Genomic DNA, 24116 nt, shown 5'->3' on the forward strand with positions numbered 1-24116 from the left:
CTTGCTCTGTCACCCAGGCTGAAGTACAGTGGCAAGATTTTGGCTCACTGCAACCTCTGCCTCCCGGGTTCGAGCTATTCGTCTGCCTCAGCCTCCTGTGTAGCTGGGATTACAGGCACCCACCATCATGCCTGGCTAATTTTTGTATTTTTGTAAAGTCGAGGTTTCACCATGTTGGCCAGGCTGGTCTTGAACTCCTGACCTCAGGTGATCTGCCCACCTCAGCTTTCCAAAGTGCTGGGATTACAGGCCTGAGCCACCAGGTTTAGCCTTTAACCCTACTTATAAACAAACGGAATATTAAGTTAGAAGCTAGAACCAACTGTTTCTCAAACCAGTTTAAAAAGTGAACATAATTAGAATAATTTTTCTCGTATGACAGATAGACTTTGGAGGAAGCGTATTTTGCAACCATGTAATTAATACTGATGTTGTCAGCAGCATCTTTTCGTAACCCAGTTGCTTATGTAGATTTGAACTGCCATACTTCTAAGTTTAACTATAGCTATTATTTTTCTTTTTTTTTTTTTTTTTTTTTTTTTTTTTTTTGAGACGGAGTCTTCACTTTGTCGCCCAGGCTGGAGTGCAGTGGCACCATCTCGGCTCACTGCAAGCTCCGCCTCCCGGGTTCGCGCCATTCTCCTGCCTCAGCCTCCCGAGTAGCTGGGACTACAGGCGCCCGCCACCGCGCCGGGCTAATTTTTTGTATTTTAGTAGAGACGGGGTTTCACCGTGTTAGCCAGGATGGTCTCGATCTCCTGACCTCGTGATCCGCCCGCCTCAGCCTCCCAAAGTGCAGGGATTACAGGCGTGAGCTATTTTTCATACCGTCCTTTGGCCAATCAGATACGCTACACCCCCAGATGTATTTGGGATCTTCACTGATTAGAGAGGGTTATTCTGACTCGATGTCTTTAGGAAGTCCAGTAGCTTCTGATGTTATTAGCATTCAGTTTTTCTTTTTTGGAAACTTTTGCATAAATATTCATGGCAGTTTTTATGTTTAAATAGAGCAGATATGAGGCAGATAAGATTGCTTTAACTCTGTTCATCGAGCTCCAGCAGCTGCAAGAATTTCTGTAATGTGGCAGATGGATGATGACCGCAGTGGCTGTTACGCGTGAGAGCATACATATGTTCTCTCTGGGAGACCCTGAGGAAGGAGCAAGCTTCAGACATGCAGATGACATGCGTTTGGGTCCCTGTCCTCCTACCTATTAACAGGTCGACTTAGGCCAGTTGTGGCGGCTCACACCTATAATCTCAGCACTTTGGGAGGCTGGCGGGGGGGCATCACTTGAACTCAGGAGTTTGAAATGAGCCTGGGCAACATAGTGAGACCTCGTCTCTACTAAAATTAAAAAAAAAATTAGCCAGGTGTGGTAGTGCACGCTTGTAGTCCCAGCTACTTTGGGGGGACTGAGGCGGGAGGATCACTTGAGCCCAGGAAGTCGAGGCTGCAGTGAGCCCTGTTCATGCCACCACACTCCAGCCTGGGCAACAGAGCGAGACTCTGTCTCAAGAACAAAAACACAACGACCAATAAAACAGGTCACGTTACCTCTTTGGTAAAGGGATAAGACCTATTTTGACACCTGATATGAAGGTCAAATGATGTATTAGACTTCAAAGTGCTTTATAAGCAAAAATTATACAGTTAGGAGGGTCATTTTCTTCCCTTTTTTGGTATAGAGATAACTAAAGAGTGTATTTCCTGGGTCATAGCAGCATATGGAAGCTTCAGAGAGGGCGTGGTACCCTCTTTGAAAAGCCTCTTCATCCTGCCTCTAGGAGTGCTTCAAAGAGGCAGTGGTGTTGCTGAGGTATTCCCCTCTGATATTGCCATCATAAATCATCACTTTTGAGCCCATTAATCATCTAGCTTTTCTTTTTTTTTTTTTTTCTTGTGTTTTTTGAGACAGAGTCTCGCTCTGTCACCTAGGCTGGAGTACAGTGGCGTGATCTTGGCTCACTACATCCTCTGCCTCCTGGGTTCAAGCAGTTTTCTTGCCTCAGCCTCCCAAGTAGCTGGGACTACAGGTGCATGTCAGCACGCCCGGCCAATTTTTGTATTTTTAGTAGAGATGGGGTTTCACCATGTTGGCCCGGATAGTCTGGATCTCGTGACCTTGTGATCTGCCTGCCTCAGCGTCCCAGAGTGCTGGGATTACAGGTATAAGCCACCACGCCTGGCCTCTAGCTGTTTTTTTTTGTTTTTTGTTTTGTTTTTTGTTTTTTTTTAACATAAGGAAAATACCTTTTGGATCCCACTGTTTTCAGTCTATTGCTTTCTACTTGTGCATTTCATGGGTTTGTAGAACGTGTAAATGTATCTAAATGAGCCTGCTTTCTGCAAGTTTTAAGCTTTTCATGTTATTTTAACATGTTAGAATAATGGCAAAATCTTGGTTCACCATGAAAAGTAGAATTTTTATAAATGTGGTTCTTAGTATGTGTGAATAGCTTTAGAGTTTACAGTATGTTTTAGACACATTGACTAGAAATGTTTAAATAGAAGGATTCATCTCTGGAGTGGTTGTTCAGCTAAATTTTTTTTTTTTTTTTTTTTTTTTTTTTGACATGGAGTTTCACAGTCACCCAGGCTGGAGTGCAGTGGCACAGTCTCGGCTCACTATACCCTCTGCCTCCCAGGTCCAAGCAATTCTCCTGTCTCAGCCTCCCGAGTAAATGGGATTACAGGCATGCGCCACCACGCACCACCATGCCAGCTAATTTTTGTAGTTTTAGTAGAGACGGGGTTTCACCATGTTGGCCAGCTGGTCTCGAACTCCTGATCTCCGGTGATCCACCTGACTTGGCCTCTGAAAGTGCTGGGATTACAGGCATGAGCCATCATGTGTGGGCCTAATGAGTTTTTATGCTAAAATTCTTTTACTCCAGAACAAGCTTGTGAGTTTTGGTAGACTAAAGACAAAACCTAAAATTTCAAAGAAAAGAAAGATCATCAACTCCAACTACCATGACTGGATGGTGTTGGCGGACACCACAGTCACTTTAGTGCCCAGTGGCATCGCTTCCATGCACACTGTCTGAAGCACGTGTCTGTGCGTCTTATTATTTTAACATAATTCATAACCACGTCAGATGTGACAAATGCAAAAGCAGTGAGCATGATGAAAGTACTAGTAAGAAAAGGCATACAATGATGATAGGAAAAAATATAAGATAGTTTAAAGAAAGCAAGTAGTAAAAAAACATTGTTCATGTGTACATGAGATGAACTGTTCGGTTGAAGGAATAACTGAGGGATGGAGGGTAACTCATACATTATGTTCAAAGCACTGTACCCATGCAGATGATAGTAACTGGGGGGAGATTGAGGGGAAACTGACAAAATAGACAACACTTTTGAATACGTGGATTAGAAGATAACCATCAGATGCCTATTCGCCTAATGCCAATTCAGGAAACAAGTAAGAGTGTGTTTAAAAGCTCACAGTCTAAGAACAGCAAATGTGCTGCTGGCAAAACCTCGGTCCAGAACTCCAGTTTCAGATCTGTCTGACAGGTCCAGATCTGTCTGATTCTGGAACAGCTGCTCTGCGTCTGTTCTGTTTTAGATGCAGAGCAGCAAAGTGTCCTTTTATAATATTCAAATGAGAAAACAATGAAAGTATGATAAGTAGCAGTTGTGAAACCTACAGGATTCATTAGTTTGCCAAGTAATAAACACAGCATATTTGAAACATTCTCCGCAATACTTGAGGAAGTATTAAGAAAGAAGGGCTACCTGCCTCCTAATTTTCAAATATAAGAAACTGATCCTTTTTGCAAAACGATGCCCCAAAGATCTTATATCATCAAAGAAAGGGAGAGTGGGCCTGTTTTTAAAGCTCTCATTCCTGGTGGTGGAAATGCACTCAGAGACTTTCAAAGTCATCTTGGACTTTTGAGCAGAGACGCTTACATGAAACCTGGGGGAACGGTTCACCCTGTTCCCAAATAGAGGAACTGTTTCCTGTTCTAAGTTTAGATGCAGAGCAGCAAAGCATACTTTTATAATATTAAAATGAGAATATGGTCAGTAGCAATTGTGAAACCTACATTATTCATTAGTTTGCCAAGTAATAAGTATTAGATATCTGTTGACCCGCATCTCATTTTCTTATCACTACAATGTCGACATAGTGGAAAAAGCATAAACTCTGGCACAAACCAGCTGTTTGGTCCTGAGCAAGCTCCACAACTCGTCTGAGACTTGGTTTCTTCATCTGAAAATTGCCCAGTATGTTTCCCATCCATCACAGGTGTTGTGTGGAGTGAAAATAACACTAAGACACTAACATAGTGCCGGGTCATAATATGTCTTTGGTATTCAGGAGTGCTCATCAGTGGAATTAGCATTAATCTCACCACCTGTGATTAATTATAAAACCTCAGCAGAGAGCTTGAAACATGCCACCAGCAACTGTTGTGGCCAGTTTTATCAGCTGATAGGCTAAACTTTTGAAACAAATAGACCCCAAATGCCATGGCCAAAACTACAACAGAAGTGAATGTATTTGTCTTCTGACAGTCCAGAATAGGTGTTCTAGTTCAGGAGGGCTCTGCTGCACATAGTCATTCAGGGATTCAGGCTTTTGTAGTCTAAGTGTCTGCTATCTTTAGTAGTAGCACTGCTGCTGTCACCATTCCAGCCAAAGGAAGGTGGAAGTGGCCTGGAGGGGTGTGCGAAGGAGGTTTTGAGTGGGCCTGGGGAGAAATGGCCAATGCCTGTTGTCACCCGCTTTACATTGAGACAAATGCTAGGGCGTTTGGGAAATGCACTATAGTGGAGTGGCCACATGCCAGCTACTGTGAGAAAAGGGGAAGACTGAGAAAGCCACTGGTTTATTGCATGGTGTAGGCATGATCCCCTGTGCTCCTTCTGAATGGTGGCACCAACCTTTTGCTGAAATTTTGCTGACAATTTCCAATCTATGCCAAAATTAAGAACTCAGACACAAGGCGTACACTTTGTGGTAATATGGGTTGTGGGTAGGTATATCCCGCTACTCAGGGCATGTGACTACCCATGTTGGGACTTAGCTTAGGCTCTGCACTCCAGCCAGGGACTGATGGGGGCCTGTGTCTTAAGCACCCATTGTGATTTGCTGGCGTACTTGCAATATCAGAGGGTTGGCCTGTGGCAGGCAGGAATGACACCAGGGAATCTAGGCAACACATCTGGGAGCCCCACTGGGGAAGTTGCCTCATGGGAAATCCATCTAGAGCAGCAGAAACATAGATACCGGGTGACAAGGGTGGGAAGAGAGGAGAAGTGTAGCCCAGGCAGGGAAACTGGGCGGGGCTCCCAGGCACCAAACTGGTGCTCCAGGTGTGTCTGCAAGACATCATTTAGTTAAATCTGGAGACTAAGGCATTTCTTTGGCCTGCACTAAAACAGGGTATGCAGAGATTAAGCAAGAAGAGAATTTAAATAGGGGTAATGTTGATGTCTAGAAGTGATCCCAGGGCTCTCCAGGGCCAACCAGATGGGAGCAAAATACACCAAACCACCAGCTCCTGGCTCTTGGGCAACAATTCCTTTTTAAACCCTATTGAATGGGAATACTGAGGATTCACATGCCCGTTGCTGTAGTCAGGATCAGCCCAGGAACTCAGGTGCCAGTGGGAGTCTGGGGTGGATCCAGCTGTGGGGGTGGGGGCAGCATTAGGGAATGTTGAAACCAGGGAAACATTGACAGATCATCTTATGAAACTGCACTGTAGGTCCAAATGCCATAAATGTGTTTCGTTTAATTTTTAGTCACCCTCCAGTTCTTCAAGAAATATTCAACAAATGTTGGCAGATTCAATCAATCGTATGAAGGCATATGGATTTCACCAGGTAAAAGACTTCCCTTCTGTCCTCCGGGGGCTGCATACCTAGGCATTTCCATGAACGTTTCACAGATTAGTTAATTAATCTCATGCAGAAATGAAATTAAGCAGCAGAATGGGAAATCTGTCCTAAAAGCTGCAAACACAGTTCTTCATCTTTACCCATTTATCTGGAGTTCGGGAAGTGTTGAATGTCATGGAAAGAACAGATGCCAAGATGTATCAGCTAAACTCCTCCCAGAAGATCTGACATAGAGGCAGCATCCCAGGCTGCTGCAGACATGGAGGGAAGACTGATTCAGACAGTGATAAATGGAGCATTAAACTTGGCAGAGTGAATTCAGATCGAGTTACTTCTGTGCTCATTGTTTCTGAACCTGTCCCTTGAGGGTGAGCAGCTGCTGTGTCCTCCACATCCACCACTCCTGGAACCCCTTCTGGCACTCAGCCCTCTCTCACGTCCATCCAGATATGACATTGTCCCTCCAGGCCAAGTCCTGCTTCCTCCATCGTGTGAGCTTGCTATCATGTCATAAATTGCTCAAAATAAATGAGGCATAGACTGGTACTTGGAAGCTGTAGTAGGATTTGACCTACAGAGAGTCTGAAACAGCATTGTAAGATGTGAGCCTGTGAAGAGAAGGTTCCTGAGATGGGGCTACAGCGGAGGTCAGCCCAGGGACCTGTTTTCCTGTGGACCATGTCATGAATTCCATGATTCCTCTGCAGGGACATGCATGAACTTGCTTTTTTGAGACTTTAAGAAATCTAGATGAAGTTGTGGAACTGTAGTCCTGTATGCATACTGCTGATATAATATGTACTTCTTTCTAAAACAGCAGCAATAGGCAATCTAAAGGACATTTTCATTAATTCTGCTTAGATCTCACTATGTCATTTTAAATGGGGACAGTTGAGGAAGACAAAGGATCGTATATTGATCCAAGCAACATTTATGGAGTATCTACTACACACTAAGCACTGTTATGGGAGTTGGAGACACATTTTATGAAAAAATTAAATAAAATTCCTGCCCTCAGGGAGCTTATATTCTTCATGGGAGAGAGAGATGATAAACATATCTGTAAGGTCAGGTGATCATAAGCGTTGCAGAGGAAAATAAAGCAGTACCAGGGAACTGAGGAATCCTGGGAGGATGGAATTGGGATGGGACAGGTAGTCAGAGAAGGCCACTCTGGGAAGGCAGTATTGGAGCAGAGACCTGAAGGAAAGAGGGAAGGAGCAATGTGGATGTCTAAGCCATGTGGACTGCCATGTTTCTTCCAGGCAGAGGGAACAGCAAGTCGAAGACACAGAGGCAGGAACTCACTTGGCATGGTCAGGAAAGGGCTGATCATTTGAGAGAATGAATGAGCCACCTTGCTTCTCTGTAGAACAAAGGTGATAAAACAGAGCCATCCTGCTTTGGAGGCAGTTGTGAGGCTCTGATGAAGGAATTGGTAGCGAGTCACTCTAAGTGCTTCCATCAACAGGCTGGACAAGAGGCTTTCTGTATGGGCCCCGTGGCTTTCTGTATGGGCCGGGCGTGGCCTCATTTTCTGGTCCTGTTAGCTGAGCACATTTTCATAGCTCACCCCACACATCTGGGTCTCCACACCTTCCACCCTGGGTATCTGGATTAGCATCCAGCCTTGGCCCCTCTACCCCTCTACTCCAAGCCATCACCTGGATTTCCCCATGCCTGGCTCAGAGTCCTGAGTCCTGGACCAGCATGCTTCCAGCAAAACACTGCTGAAAAGGAAATGATGGTCTTCTGAATAGAGAAAGTAAAGCATTACAGATTTTGCTAAAAGTCAAATTATTTGAGGGACTCAGGACAAGTTCCTTACGTTTTCTGGCTTTCTTGAATAAATATGGTGGTCAGGGCCGTATATAGATGAGTAACAGCGGATCTCATCTGCTATTACTCTGTGAAACTCATGAATTTTTCTTCTTTTCCACTGTGCCTGTACATAATTACATGCAGATTAAAGGAGTAGATTTATTAAATACAGCACTGTTAGACATTTGAGTAACATCAACCAAGTACTACATCTGTTATTAATATTTTTTCTTAGTAGAATCATGTTCCAAACTTCTTGCTGATCCTCAGCAACAATATCTGTGATGATCATAGCTTGATGTTTTGACTATATGTTTCCTAATCATTTAAAAAAAAACACGTACGCATGTGGAAGGATGAACAAAGCTCCACTTTTAAGCTTCTTCTGTTTAAGCTTAAAAATTGCTAGCAGCACATTTATGTATCTTGGGCTTGCAGACAGCTTCAATCAAAGGATGGCAAATCTTAATAGTCCTTTCAAACATCAAAGCTGTCCTTTGGATTTTAAAATGCTGGCAAACGAAAGGAGCTAGCTCTAGGCAGGAAAACATCGTAAGGAAAAAAATAAAAACAGTAAATGCACAGAGGTTTAGTTACATCTGCAGTGAAGCACAATTTATGAATGATGATTACTTAAACTGCGATTTATGACTGCCCACAGCGATCAGAAACAAGTTTCACAACATTAACGTTTATATTTTATGTTGTGGTGACATTAGAGCAAGGAAGTCTTTATATTTCTATGGGAAAGCACAAAAGAAAAAAACCTGTCACTCGTGATAGAGAGGTGGGCACAGGCAGCCGTTCCTGGCCGTTTCAGTTTGTTTTATTACTTAGCTAACCAAGGCTTTTATTAGTTCTCCAAGTTGTAAATTCAGTCTTCTTGTGAGCACTCAGAAGCTTGTGTCCAAATAAACAGAGTACTTTTCAGGTCTAAGTGATTTGGTTTGTTCATTTCTCTTTCGTTTAAAATGATTTTCCTTGAATGTTCTTAATGCCGGAAAACAGTACACTTAAAAATGGTTAAGGTGGTATAATTTTGTTATGTGGAATTTTACTGCAATTTTTTTAAAAACCTAATTTGCCTTTTAAAGGAATATTCACATTTTAAAAATATTTTTCCCTTTCTCAAAAGATGCTTTTGAAAAATATTTTTCTGTTTTTTTTTTTGAAACAAAAAAATACATGTTCTGGCAGGGTGTGGTGGCTCATGCCTGTAATCCCAGCACTTTGGGAGGCTGAAGTGGTGGATCACTTGAGGTCAGAAGTTTGCAACCAGCCTGGCCAACGTGGTGAAACTCCACCTCTTCAAAAAATACAAATATTACCTAAGTGTGGTGACATGTGCCTGTAATCCCAGCTACTAGGGAGGCTGAGGCAGGAGAATCACTTGAACCTGGGAGGGGGAGGTTACAGTGAGCCGAGATTGTACCACTGCACTGGGCGATGGAGTGAGACTCCATCTTTAAAAAATAATAATATATATTTCTTTTAAACCACGTAAAATCATGTAGTAAGTACCACATTTTGGGACACATGATTTGAGGGGAGAGATTCAGCTGAGCTGAGATTGCTCTGGAAATGTGCATTTCTTCCATGGGGCCTGTCAGCTACTGTAAAGTAGGTTGACGCTGGTTCTATGTAATAGTGTGTTTACATGCTTCTTCAGGGAGTCAATTTGAAACAGCTAAGTACTGTGAGGAAAAGGAATATTTTTTCTTATTATATGTTATACACTGTGCCAGGGACTTCTTAAGTTATCTAATCCTCAGTATAACCCTGAGAAATACTTTCTTCTCATCTTTCTTATGGGGAAACAGTCCAAGAGAGGTTCAGTTGTTGCTCCTGGAGTTACACACTAGCTAGCAATGGTCAATCCAGCTTCAGGTCTTACTGACGCCAGAGTCCACACTTGATCCTCCCTAGTGGGCCAGAGAGTTAGTTAGAAATCAGCTGTGCCGGGTACCCCCGTCCTTCAGGAAACTGCTGGATTTGCTCACCAAGGTTCGTTTTCGTTTGTTTGGTTTTTTTTTTTTTTTTTTTTAAACAGAAGAAAGAATCCATGAAGAAAAAACAAGAAGAAGAAATAAATCAAATAGACGAAGAGAGAACGAAGCAGATTTGTAAGAACTGGAAAGAAGACTCGGAATGGCAGGCATCTCGTGAGTACCCAGAGGTCGCCGTAGCACCTTCCAGGCTCTCAGCTGATTCTCTCACTTAATAACGTGATCAATCTAGAAAGCACTTAATGTGGGTTGTTGAGAGAGATCTTCACAGTAAGTGACCACTCAAATGTTATTACTAACTTATTACTCAAATGCTTAGAAGCTACTTTTGAACAGTGGACTGGTTCTCCATTTCTGTATCACCAAAATTATGATGTAATTTATCAAACAGCATGATATATAGCTATGGAAAATAGGTTTTGGAAGAGTGTTTAATGATCTTAGACTATGTTTACATGTCATTAGCTTGGGGAAGAAAAAACACCATGAAATAGAATGAAAAGCTTCACTATTTAGAAATGTCTAAGTATCTGAAGGAAAAGAACTGGAAGGTTATAATAACATGTAAACATTAGTTTTCTTGGAGAGGTGAGATTCAAGATTATTTATTTGAATGCTTTTCTGATAATTTAATACTGTGTTTTGGATTTTTTCCCCTAAGTTTTTGATAGTGAATACATTTTAACTTTGTAATCAGAAGCACACAGGATTACCAGGCCAGATGTATTAGCATCCCGCTTGTGCCTGTGACCCAGCCCTGACTCCTATCTGAGTTAGCAGAGCTGGAGAGAAAGCTCATAGGGGAAGAATAAGCCCATACAACTGAAGGCAGAGGCGAGGATGCTCCAGAATGCTAGAAGAATTAGGTTTGAGAAAGAATTAGTGTTTCCATCTGACTCAGAGAAGTCTGAACTGCTAGATCATCCTGAGGTAGCTTGAGGAAGACAGCAGGTATGGCTGTATTTGCAGGATGTTGAGATCCTACATTGATCTGCAGTTACATTATAACCAATGCTATTTAAATGGAAACTACTGTGAAATGAAAATATTTGCAAGATCCAGTGGCCTCTTTGTACTATGCAGTGAAATCCTGGTCTAAGGGAATATTTTGGGTATCTCTTTGAAGTCAAGTATAACAGGATTTGACCAATAATGCCTGAAGTGTAAATATACTCAATAAAAATCATTTTTACCTTCTGCATTAGAGTCTCATTGCTACAATGAAAAATTCTCTTTTACAAAGTAGTTATGCACTGTATAATGATGTTTTGGTCAATGATGGGTCGCATATATTTTTTAGGCCAGGCACTGTGGCTCACTCCTGTAATCGCAGCCTTTTGGGAGGCCAAGGTGGTGGATCACTTCAGGTCATGAGTTCGAGACCAGCCTGGCCAACATGGTGAAACTCCATCTCTACTAAAAATACAAAAATTAGCTGGTTGTGGTGGTGTGCACTTGTAGTCCCAGCTACTCAGGAGGCTGAGGCAGGAGAATCGCTTGAACCAGGAAGGCAGAGGTTGCAGTGAGCCAAGATAGCAAGACTCAGTCTCAAAAAACAAACACACACACACACACACGCACACAAAACCAAAAAAAAAAAAAGCAAAAACAAAAACAAACCCAAAATAATGGGTCGCATACATTTTAAAAATATAGTGTAGCCTAAGTGTAAAGTGTTTATGAAGTCAACGTTAGTGTGTGGTAACGTCCGAGGCCTTAACATTCATTGAGCACTCATTCACTGACTCATCCCAGAGCAACTTCCAGTCCTGCAAGCTCCATTCATGGTAAGTGCCCTATGTAGAGGCACCGTTTTTTTTGGTCCTCTATACCATATTTTTACCACACCTTTGCTATGTTGGGGGTATTATTATTTTTTTTGAGATGGAGTTTCGCTCTTGTCACCCAGGCTGGAGTGCAATGCCATGATCTTGGCTCACTGCAACCTCTGCCTCCTGGTTTCAAGAGATTCTCCCTCCTCAGCCTCCCTAGTAGCTAGGATTACAGGCGCCCACCACCACACCCAGCTAATTTTTTTGTATTTTTAGTAGAGTTGGGGTTTTGCCATGTTGGCCAGGCTAGTCTCAAGCTCCTGACCTCAGGTGACCCACGTACCTTAGCCTCCCAAAGTGCTGGGATTACAGGTATGAGCCATTGTGCCCAGCCTTATGTTGGGGGTATTTAGATACACAAATACTATTGTGTTACAGTTGCCTCATGATGCATTTCTCAGAACATATTCCTCTCATTATGTGACTGTAATATTTAAAGGCAGGCTTGGGGTACTTTTTCGTGTACTAATGTGTTCTATAATTACCTGTGGTTAAGCATCCCTTTAATTTTTTGCCTGTTGGGCTGATTCTCATTTCGTCCTGCTCCCTGCTCCTTAACCCTGTGCACAGGCCCATACCACTGAGTAGTCCTGACCTTTGCTAGTGAGCCACGCACACTGCATCTGAACATAAGTCTACGCAGGATGTGACAATTGTCTCTTATTACTCAGCACCCCTGCCAGCTTGAACCCATGCCCAGGCGGGGACGCCTCACTTGGTCTTGCCAACTGCGGGAAATTCTTGCACACTTTCTCTACTTCTCTCTCATCCCTTCTTCCTCCTCTTCCTTTTCTCTCCCTCAGAAAATCCCCACTCCTGTATGAAGAGAGGAATCCTGAGCGAACGCTGGGCAAGCCCTAATGACCTGGATCACAGGTGTTGATAATGATTGTTCCTTATTATAAGCAGATAACAAACTGCTGAGAACCTGCGCTGCTGCCCTTTGTGCGTTGCTGAGCCTTCTCACCTGCTCTGTGGGCTGATGAGGGTTTTGTCCAACCCCGTTGCTTTTCTAGTGCGAAAATCCAAAGCAGCTGATGAGAAGAGACGCTCCTTGGCTAAACAAGCACGAGAAGACTACAAGAGGTTATCCCTCGGGGCCCAGAAAGGACGAGGCGGTGAGAGGCTGCAAAGCCCCCTGCGTGTTCCACAGAAACCCAAAAGACCTCCCCTTCCACCCAAGCCTCAGTTTCTAAACCCGGCGGCGTATCCTCAAAAACCTCTTAGGTAAGAAGCCACACAGATGGGTTTAGGCATCAGTATTGCAATGGGCTTTGAATAAGCGTTGAAATTAAAGGCAAATTGTATGAGCTGCCATGGAGTGTGGAGGGCCAACTGGCAGCCTGTGTAAGCAGCTCAGGCTCATGTCTAAGCCTTCTTCCTGGGTTATCTGGTCGGGCATTCCTCCCCTTCTTAGCTGTCAAATGTCCGTAGCTGTTATACTTAGTATACCCAGTGAAATAGTAAAGCTGTGCATGGAGTGAGAGAATTTCCCATGCCCCTATCCACCTCTTCCCTTTCACCCCCCAAAGGCGGCCGGTGAGCCAGTGAGGGGACAACAGGAAACAAGTGGGGTTTCACTAATGCCCAAGATCGCCCCTTAGTCAAAGATGATCAAAGTAGGAACCCAAAGGCTTGCTGACTTTCGCAGGACATTTTCACTGCCAAGGATTGAAGGTTTGATGGTAATGCTCATTCTGGGATACATAGCCCAGTTCATCTTTTGAGAATTTGGAAAGGCTCCTGTTTTTAATGAATTGTCTATTGGGTGGTGGTGATCCCATTGTCTCCTAGGCTATGGAAGAATTAGGAAGAACCATTTGTTCTGGAAAAACTGCAGAAAAGTGCAATGATGCTATGACAGAAACCCCCATCCCTAATGTTTGCTGATTATAATTTTTTTTCTGGTATTGATCTTATTTTTAACATCCTAGTATTTAGAAAGAAGTATTAAAATCAAATTTTGATTGAAAGAAACAGAATTGTCTAAACCTTTGCCTTCTGAAATAAAAACTAAAAAAAAAAAAAAAACTGGAAATACTTCTCGGTTTAAGATTATGGAGAAATGAAAAACAAGACTCTTCCCCTGCTTGCAGTCATAGTTATCTTCAAGGTTCTCTTTAAACAGGAATGATGACCTCAGGAGAAACACAAAGGCAGACCTTTTTCTTTACTATAATTATTTCTACTTACCCTACTGGAAAGTTCCATTTTGGGAAATGGGGACCAACATGGAACTCAGTGGAGTAAGTGGAAATAATTACAGTAAAGACCGTGATCTCCAAAGTGATGGTTTGGGTAATTCTTTTCTTATCGACAACAAAGCAAGAAATGTAGTCAGGAAATAGGAGTCTCTTAATTATGTGAACAGGTGACAAAGGTGCACACGGCCCTCTAAGCGCTGGCGCTTGTCTGTGTGCACGCTGGTGACAGAGCCTCGGCAGGATGTTTTCGCAGCTAACTCCTGTTCTCCATCTCTTCCAAGGGTAGCATGGAAACGACTTGTAGATAGATGTCCCTTTCCCACAGCATTCTGAAGCATAGTATATTTGATTGACAGCAATGAAGGTGGTCTTTAAAAAAGAGGAATTCCTGGCCGGGCGCGGGGGCTCACGCCTGCAATCCCAGCACTTTGGGAGGCCGAGGCAGGTGGATCACGAGGTCAGGAGATGGAGACCATCCTGGCTAACACGGTGAACCCCGTCTCTACTAAAAAATACAAAAAGTTAGCCGGGCGCGGTGGCGGGCGCCTGTAGTCCCAGCTACTCCGGAGGCTGAGGCAGGAGAATGGCGCGAACCCGGGAGGCGGAGATTGTAATGAGCCGAGGTCGCACCACTTCACTCCAGCCTGGGCGACAGAGGGAGACTCCGTCTCAAAAAAAAAAAAAAAAGCAATTCCTCATTGCAACTTAAGACAATGCATGAAGTGCTTTTTGTGAGTCAGACTGGGTGGTTTTAGAGCTGGAACTTGACACAGGGATGGCAGAGGTCACCTCGGAGCCACCCCAGGAAAAGACAAGAGACCAGCCCCTCCAGTGTCTGTGGAGTTTTGCTCCATCTCCAAGGACTTCCCAAAAAAGAGCCTAATTTGGAAGCTAGTAAGATAATGTATAATATAACTTCGTATGTGTGCAGTGTCTGCCTCCCAGGGAAGTCAAATATTATAGGATATTTTCTCCAAAAGGCTCTGAAAATCATTAGGGATAATATATGCACATACATGCATATGTACATCTATATATGTATATCTGACAGTATGTCACACATAACTCAGAAGCACGTGTTAGAAAAAGCATAAAGAACCGTTAAGTTAATTACAAGAAATTCTAGTAGTTCATCCAAACTTGATTCTGGTGGTTGTGTTTCATAAATTGTATTTTGTTTTTAATTGACACACAATAATTGTACATATTTATGGGATACAGTGTGATGTTTTGATACATATATACATTGTGTAATGATCAAATCAGGATAACTTCCATAGCCATCATCTCAAACACTTGTCATTTCTTTGTGGTGAGAACATTCAAAATCCTATCTTTGGGCTGTTTTGAAGTATGTAGTACATTACTGTTGACTGTGTTCACCCTGCTGTGCAGTAGAGCAGCAGAACTTATTTCTGCTGTATCAGTGTAACTTTGCGCCAGTTGACCAACCTCTCCTCATTTACCATCCCCCCTACTCTCCCCAGCCTCTGCTAACCACTGTTCTATTCTTCTATAAGATCAACCTGGCCGGGTGTGGTGGCTTAAGCCTGTAATCCCAGCACTTAGGGAGGCCGAGGTGGGTGGATCATGAGGTCAGGAGTTCGAGACCAGCCTGACCAACATGGTGAAACCCCGTATTTACTAAAAATACAAAAATTAGCCTGGTGTGGCACGCACCTGTAATCCTAGCTACACTGGAGGCTGAGGCAGGAGAATCACTTGAACCCAGGAGGCGAAGGCTGCCTGGGTGACAGAGCGAGACTCTGTCTCAACAACAACAAAAAAGATCAACCTTTTTGATTCCACATATGAGTGAGGTCATGCAGTGTTTGTCCTTCTGTGTTTGGCTTATTTCACTTAACATAATGTCCTCTAGGTTCATCCATTTTGTTGCAAATGACAGGGTATTATTCTTTTTATGGATCTTTTGTTCCCTTTAATTTTTTGAGAAACTTCATACTGTTTATAATGGTATGCTAATTTATATTCCTACCGTCAGGCAATGAGAGTTCTCCTTTCTCCAGATTCTCGCCAGCATTTTTTTTATTGCAAATGACAGGATATTATACTTTTTCTGTCTGAATAATATTCCATTGTGTATATACACCACATTTTCTTGATTCATTCATTATTGGACACTTAGGTTGATTCCATATCTTGGCTATTGTGAATAGTGCTGCAATAAACATGGGAGTGCAACTGTCTCTTTGACATACTGATTTCATTTCCGTTTGACATATACCCAGTAGTGGGATTGTTGGAGCTTTTGTTCTACTTGGAATTTTTTTGAGAAACTTCATCCCGTTGTCTGTAATAGTATACTACTTTATATTTCTACCAACAGGCTATGAGAGTTCTCCTTTCTCTGGATTCTCGCCAGCATTTGTTTTTTGTTTGTCTTTTTTGATAACCAAAAATACAAAACTGGGCAAGGTGATATTGTGGTTTTGATGTGCATTTCCCTGGTTAGTGGTATTGAGCATTTTTTTCATATACTTGTTGGTCATTCGTATGTCTTCTTTTGAGGCATGCCTATTGAGGTTTTTTCTTATTTGGATTATTTCTTTTTTTGCTATTGAGTTTGAGTTCCTATATTGATGCTTTGTCAGATACAGTTTATGAATATTTTCTCCCTTTCTGTAACTTGTCTCTTTACTCTGTTGATTGTTTCCTTTGCTGCAGGAGAATCTTTTTTAGCTTGATATAATCCCATTTGTTTGTTTTTCTTTGGTTGCCTGTGCTTTTAAGGTGTTATTTTTTTAAAAATCTGGGGCTAGGCATGGTGGCTCACACCTGTAATCCCAGTACTTTGGGAGGCCGGGGTGGGAGGATTGCTTGAGGCCAGGAGTTTGAGATAAGCCTGAGCAACATAGGGAGACACTCATCTCTATGAACAAATAAAAAATAAAAATCCTTGCTCAGACTGATGTCCTGAAGTGTTTCCCCAATATTTTCTTCTGGTAGCTTCATGGTCTCATCCATTCAAGTCTTTAATCCATTTTGAGCTGATTTTTACCTAGCGAGAGTAGGTAGTTTCATGCTTATACACGTCACTATCTAGTTTTCTCAGTACCATTTACTGAAGAGACTGTCCTTCCTCCAGTATGTGTTCTTGGTGCTTTTGTTGAAAATCAGTTGACTGTAAATGTGTGGATTTATTTCTGGGTTCTCTGTTCTGTTTCATTGTTTATGTGTGTGTTTTTATGCCAGTACCATGCTGTTTTGATTACTATAGATTTGTAGTATATTTTAAAGTCATTTACTATGATGCCTCCCAGCTTTGTTCCTTATGCTACAAATTGCTCTGGTAATTTGTAGTAGTCTTTTCTGGTTGCATACAAATTTTTAAAGTTTTTTTCTATTTCTGTGAAAAATATCATTGGTATTTTGATAGGAATCACATTGAATCAGATCTTTTTGGGTAGTACATCCATTTTGATAATAGTAATTTTTCTTATCCATGAACATGGGATGTCTATTTTTTTGTTTCCTTTCATTACTGTTTTATAGTTTTTCTTATAAAGACATTTCACCTCCTTGGTTAAATTTATTCCTAGTTATTTTATTTTATTATAAAATTGCTTTTTTTTTGCTAGTCCATTGTTGATGTATAGAGATGCTACTGATTTTTGTAAGTTTATTTTATATACTACAATTTCACTGAATTTTATCAGGACTAAGTTTTTTGGTGGAGGCTTTTGGGTTTTCTGTATGTAAGATCAGGTCATCTGCAAACAGACAATTTGAGTTCCTCTTTTCCAATTTGGATGTGTTCAGTGCTTTCTCTTGACTCATTCCTGTGACTAGGACTTTCAGTACTATGTTGAACAAAAGTGATGAAAGTGGACATTCTCGTTTTGTTCCAGGTTTTAAAGGAAAAACTTTCCATTTTTCCTCTTTCAGCATGTGAACTGTGATTTTGTCATATATGACCTGTATTGGGTTGAGGTACATTCCTTCTATACCTAATGTGTTTAAAGGTTTTTATCATGAAGGGATACTGAATTTTAGTAAATGCTTTACCTGTGTCTATTGAGATGATCTTGTGGTCTTTGTCTTTTATTCTGTTAATGTGATGTGTCATGTTCATTGATTTGTTTATGTTGAACCATCCTTGCATCCCTGAGATGAATTTCCCTTGATCATGGTGAATGATGTTTTTGATGTGCTGTTGGATTTGGTTTGCTGGTATTTTGTTGTGGATTTTTGTATTTGTGTTCATCACCATCAGGAATATTGGCCTCTAGATTTCTTTTTTGTTGTCTCTTTGTCTGGTTTCGATATCAAGGTAATGCTGACTTCATAGAATGAGTTTGGAAGAATTCCTCCAACTTCAGTTGTTTGGAATAGTTTGAGAAGAATTGGTATTAGTATTTCCTTAAGTGATTGATAGGATTTGGTAGAGACTTACAAACTTAACTTTGTGAAGGAAAGAAACGAAAACACTGATAGTGAAATCTATCAGGTCCTGGGGTTTTTTTGATAGGATACTTTATTAATGATTCAATCTCATTAGTCATTATTGGTCTGTTAAGTTGTCTTTTTCTTCATGATTGAATTTTGCTAGGTTGTATGTGTCCAGGAATTTATTTACTTCCAAGTTTTCCATTTTGTTGACATATAGTTGTTTATAATAGTCTTTAGTGATCTTTTTATTTCTGTGGTATCAGTTGTGATGTGTCCTTTTTCATCTCTGATTTTGAGTCATCTCTTTTTCTTTGTGTAGCTAAATGTTTGTCGATTTTATTAAAACCAACTCTTCATTTCATTCGTATTTTGTATGGTTCTTTAGCCTCTATTTTATCTATTTTTGCTCTGACCTTTATTATATTTCCTTCAACCAATGTTGTGTCAAGTTTGTTCTTGTTTTTCTAGTTCTTGTGGTTCGACAATAAATACTTATTTGAGATCTTTCTACTTTTTTGATATGTGTGTTTATTGGAATAAACATCACTTGTAGAACTGCTTTTGCTGTATCCCATAGGATTTGGTATGTTGTTTCCATTTTCATTCGTCTCAAGAAAATTTTGGTTTCTGAAATTTATTTATTGACCCATTGGTTGTTCAGGAGCATGTTTAATTTCCACATATTTGTTTCTAGTTTTCCTCCTATTACTGATTTTTTGATAAATTTTAACTTAAAACAATTTAAGAATTGTTTTATGGCCTAATATATTCCTGGAGAGTATTCTATTTGCTGTTGAGATACTGTGTATTCTGCAGCTGGTTGACAGAATAGTCTGTAAATGTCTGTTAGGCACCTTCTAGAGTGTGGTATAATTATTGATTTTCTGTTGGTATGATCTGTTCATTGTTGAAAGTGGGGTATTGAAGTCCTCTACTATTGTTGTATTGCAGTCTTTCTCCCAATTTAGGTCTATTAATATCTACTTTCTAAATTTAAGTGCTTCTATGTTAATTGAGTACATATATATTTATAACTGTTCTTGCTGTATTGAACTCTTTATCATTGTATACTGGCCTTCTTTGTCTCTTCTTACAGTTTTCAGCTTCAGGTCTATTTTATATGATATAAATGTAGCTACTCCTGTTGTCTTCTGGTTTCCATTTGCATACAACCTTTTTTTCCCCATTCTTTACCTTTCGGACTATGCATGTCCTTACAGGTAAAGTTAACCCCTTGTAGGCAACGTATAATTTGGTCCTGTTTTATTTTTATCTAGCCACTCTATGCTTTTTAATTGGAGAATTTATCCATTGATATTCAAGGTAATTATTGATGCATAAGGGTTTACTATTGCTATTTTCTTTCTTATTTTCTAGTTATTCTGTAGATCCTTTCTTCTCTTATGGTCTTTGTGGTTAGGCACTTTTCTCTAGTAGTACATTTTGGTTCCTTGCTTTTTATTTCTGGTGTATTTGTTATAGGTTTTTGCTTTATAAGCAAAACCTATAAGACTTACAGAAAACATCCTATAGTTATAACAAGTTAATTTAGAGACTTACAAACTTAACTTTGTGAAGGAAAGAAACAAAAACACTGTATACTTTACCTCCATTCTCTCCTAGCATTTTGTATTTTTGATGTGATGATTTACATTTTTATATTACGTATCTGAAATTATTGAAGTTATTTTTGGTAGTTCACTTTTTAGTCTTCATATTGAAGATATAAGTGGTTTACACATCATGATGATAGTATTAGAACAAAAATCATGGTAGCATCCTGTTTATGTTTGAAGAACTATTTTTTAGCATTTCTTATAGGACATGTCTGGTAGTGGTAAATTCCCTCAGCTTCTGTTTGTCTGGAACTATCTTTATCTCTCCTTTTCTGAAGGAATACTTTGCTGTGTGCAGTATTCTTGGTTGCATTTTTTTTTTCCTTCAGTGCTCAGCATGTATCATCTTACTTCTTTCTGGCCTGTAAGGTTTCTTCTGAGAAGTCTGCTATCGAGTATATTGGATCTGTCTTATATGTTATTTGTTTCTTTAGCTGCTTTTAGGATCCTGTATTTGTCTTTGCTCTCTGAGGGTTTCATTATAGTATGTCTTTGCTCTCTGAGGGTTTCATTATAGTATTCCTGTGTAGGTTGAATCTGATTGGTGACCTTTGACCTTCCTATGCTTGGCTATTAATTTTTTTCCAGGTTTGGAAAGTTTTCTGTTATTTCTTTGCATAAGCTTTTAACCCCTTTGTCTTCCTGAATTCCCTCTTTAATAACTCCAATATTTGCTCTTTTGATGTTGCCCCACAGACCCCAGAAGCTTTCTTCATGTCATTCTTTTCTTTTTTATGATCTGTGTATTTTCAAATAGCCTGTCTTCTGGCTCATTATTTGTTCCATTTGATCAGGTGTGCTATTGAAACCCTCTATTGCATTTTTCATTTTATTCATTGCCTTTTTCAGCTCCAGGATTTGATTTTTTAAAATTACTTCAGTCTTTCTGCTAAATTTCCCTGATATATTTTTGAATTCACTCTCTGTTCTTTCTTGAAGTTTGTTAAGCTTCCTTAAAACAGCTATTTTGAATTGTGTCAGAGGTCACACATCTCTATGACTTTAGGCTCAACCTCTGGTATCTTATTTTGTACATTTGGTGAGGTCATATTTTCTTGAATCTTCTTGATGCTTGTGTATGTGTGACAATATCTGCACATTTAACGATTAGGCTTTTATTCCACTCTCCACAGCCTGGCTTTATTTGTGCCTGTCTTACAGAGGCCCTTCCAGAAATTCTAAGCCGACTGATGTTTCCTGAGCCTGTGACCAATGCAGCCATCTTAGCGCTAGAGGGCGCTCCAAGCCCAGGCTTGCTGCCAGTCTCCCAAGGGCTCTATGATTTACACAGCTCTCCTTCCTTGATGGACCTGAGGAAGAACTCAAGGAGGGTACAGGGGCTGTGTGGGGAAGCTGGTCAGGGACTGCAGTACAGAAGACTGTTTTAATGACGCAGACAAGTGTGTCTCCTAGTCTCCTAGTGGATCCCAGCAGGGAATGGGTAGTTCCTTGACTTCAGTGGCAGGGGATGGAGCTGATACTGGACCCCCTCAGTATCTGTTTATGGAGGGTGGCTGGAGAGCCCATCTCATTGGCTCAAATAGACGCTTGTCTCCCAGCAGGTGCCTCTACAGACAGGATAGTTCACTGACTGCAATGGTGGTTGTGTTGTGTGTAAATTGAATTCTGCTCAAAATTAGTAGGTTGTTGAGTAGGACTCGGAAGTCTGTTTATTACATTGTAAGGCTACTCTTTGTAGTAGAAATTGACTTACATCCTAGAAATTAAGTTCTGCTACTGAATCTATTTCAGAATGATTCTGCTGCCTGTATCTTTGTCTTACCAAACTTCAAATACTCTTCTTCCTTTTACTTTATATTTCTTTCTTTCTTTATTTTTTTTTAGCAGAACTAAATGTCATCAAAGGGTGGAAAAGGAGAAAGCAAGTCAGGGAGGTTAGTGGAAAGAGAAACAAGAGTGAATCAAATAATGCAAACATGACGAAAGAAATCTGTCTTACTGCATTTGATTTCTTTTGTTTGCAAATACATGCTTTCCAGGAAAATGTGCTGGGGTAAAAGTGTATTTTGCCTTTTAATGCTTATTTTTTTCAGATGTTAATTGAAAGTTAATGGAGCTTCTAATTCCCATACAAATGAATTTAAATCTATGTGTTAACACAGCAGTGGATCATTCTTATAACTAGCCCTTTAAGACTGGAAGAACAAGTGACAGATTTATATTCCTTCCTCTTCTGCCCTTGAGGAGGTGTATAATGGTGGTGTGTAGGGGGTCCAGCCTCCTGTTAGCTGAGGTCATTGAATTAGATCTTGAAATGTATGTAATTATCTCTCCCTCCCATTTTCTCTCCCTCCCGTTCTCTCTCTCTACACACACACACACGTATATATATTTGCATGTGTATATATTTGTAAGTATAAGGCACCTCTGGTGTCTGTAGACATGCATGTATATATATGCATGTCTATGTGTGTGTGTGTGTGTACATATACACACATATATATATGACTTTTGAGGGCATTATTTTCAAATTAGTTAAATCTAACTTGAAAAACTTTTAACAGAAATCAGGGAGTGGTGAGGACAGTGTCCAGCTCTGCCCAAGAGGACATCATCCGGTGGTTTAAAGAGGAGCAGCTACCACTTCGAGCAGGCTACCAGAAAACTTCAGACACCATAGCCCCCTGGTTCCATGGTGAGTGCAGAGATTTCCTCAATGGTGTTTCGTCTCAGGGCGGATGAAGCTGTGCTAATCCACCAGGAAGACAGAATAAAAGCTTCCATTTATTGGTGCTGCCCAAAAAGAGTCTTTCAGATGATTTTCACAAAGCAGTGTTTCAAAGACGCCTCAGTAAGCTGCATTCTCATGACTGTTTAGAAGGCAGTCAGCATTCACGGGCACTGTATTCACTGTGGGATAGATTTATCGCCACAAATAAAACCCACAGGACGGGAGGGAAAAGTGATATTCCTGGTGACTTACCACTCGGTTGTTTGATTGCAACTTCCATCAAATGGCCACCTTTTCCTTCCATTGAGGGAGACACAGTTATGGGGGTGGGAAGCTGGATAGGACGCTGGCTGAGCAACCTTGAACAAATCATTGTTTTCTTCTGTAGGAAACCAATTTATCTAAGTCTCATTTTCCCCATCTGTTAAATGAAGGAGTTGAACTTTGTGGTCTTGTCAGTGAAAACTGGCTTTGATCCCTTGTTTCCAGTGTGTAGTTGAGTGTGCAACATAGGTGGTGGGATCCTGAGCAGATACCAGTTAGTAAACATTTTCTGTATTTGACTCAAGAAACTTGATTCATGCCCCTCTTCCACCCAGCGGATACTTCACGGACCTCTCTGTTTCTTGGATCTCAAGAAAAGTGAGTGGCTTCTTGGCTCAGTTGACTTCCATAAGGTCCATGGTTGAATTGGACTAATTGGCTATATGGACAACTAAAGGTGCTTTAAAACAAAAATACGGTCCCCTCCCAGAGTATGTTTGTCCTCAGGATGTCTTGGTTTGAATTATGTTTAAGACATCTTTCCTTGAAGTAGTGTCATCTCACACATAAATATACCACAAAAAGTAAACTCCCAAACACATAGCATGGGAAACTTTCTAAAAGGAATAGTTATTTGTGATAGGCTTTCTCCTAAAGAGCTGCTTGTGCGGTCAGAATGTCACAGCGGAACTGTCTGGCGTCACAGCGGAACTGTCTGTCTGGCGTCACAGCGGAACTGTGTTGTCTGGCGTCACAGCGGAACTGTCTGTCTGGCGTCACAGCAGAACTGTCTGGTTTCTCTTGGAAGTGTTTGTTCTTTGGCGATTCAGACTTCGTTAAGTGTCCATCCCAGAGGAGTCCCTTCTCCTTCCCAGGATGAAGTTGCAAGCCTCCTTCCTTTCTGCTTTCAGACACTGGGGAAGAGATGATGGTGTCAGAGATGAACAGAAAGAACGTGGGGCAATTATGCATTAGCTGTGGCTGTCTCAGCTGCCTGATAATGCCTTGCTTTCCTTTTTAAAATAAGCACCGAGGAAATCAGCCACTTTGTAGTTTCTGTGTCTTTGGACAGAAGAGGCTGTCATCTCTGATTATAAGATTGGTAGTTTTTTTAACAGCAGGGAGTAAGAAATGGAAAATGTCAGTTGTTATTAAAAACCCTGGGACTTTAACAGGCGGTTCTGTTTGAAAGGCTGAAAGCTAGGAAAACACAGACTAAAAATCGAGTTGGAGCTTTGGTTAAAAAATATGACTGTTGAGTTTTACATAATGTAACTCATTCAGGTGTGCTTATTTTCAATTTATTTTCACTTATACACATATTTTTCAGACTCATAAGCAAAATTTAAAAATGTATAATTAATAACCAGGACATAGCCACATAGTCAGTATACATCTCTATTTT

General features: G+C 40.9%; 1 protein-coding gene across 5 annotated transcripts in view; it reads left to right on the plus strand.

Annotated features, from left to right (window-relative positions):
* SH2D4A (SH2 domain containing 4A) overlaps positions 1–24116 on the plus strand; it is an 84551-nt gene that overhangs the window by 39136 nt on the left and 21299 nt on the right. For 3 of the 5 annotated variants that reach the window (XM_025395038.1, XM_025395042.1, XM_025395039.1), the window contains 4 exons: positions 5771–5851; positions 9738–9849; positions 12542–12752; positions 22281–22411. In XM_025395038.1, coding sequence (XP_025250823.1) covers positions 5771–5851; positions 9738–9849; positions 12542–12752; positions 22281–22411 — 535 coding nt within the window. The remainder of the gene's footprint in view (positions 1–5770; positions 5852–9737; positions 9850–12541; positions 12753–22280; positions 22412–24116) is intronic. The other 2 variants (XM_025395040.1, XM_025395041.1) reach the window with 1 other exon arrangement.

This window comes from Theropithecus gelada, chromosome 8 (assembly GCF_003255815.1).
Source record: "Theropithecus gelada isolate Dixy chromosome 8, Tgel_1.0, whole genome shotgun sequence".
NCBI lineage: Eukaryota > Metazoa > Chordata > Mammalia > Primates > Cercopithecidae > Theropithecus > Theropithecus gelada.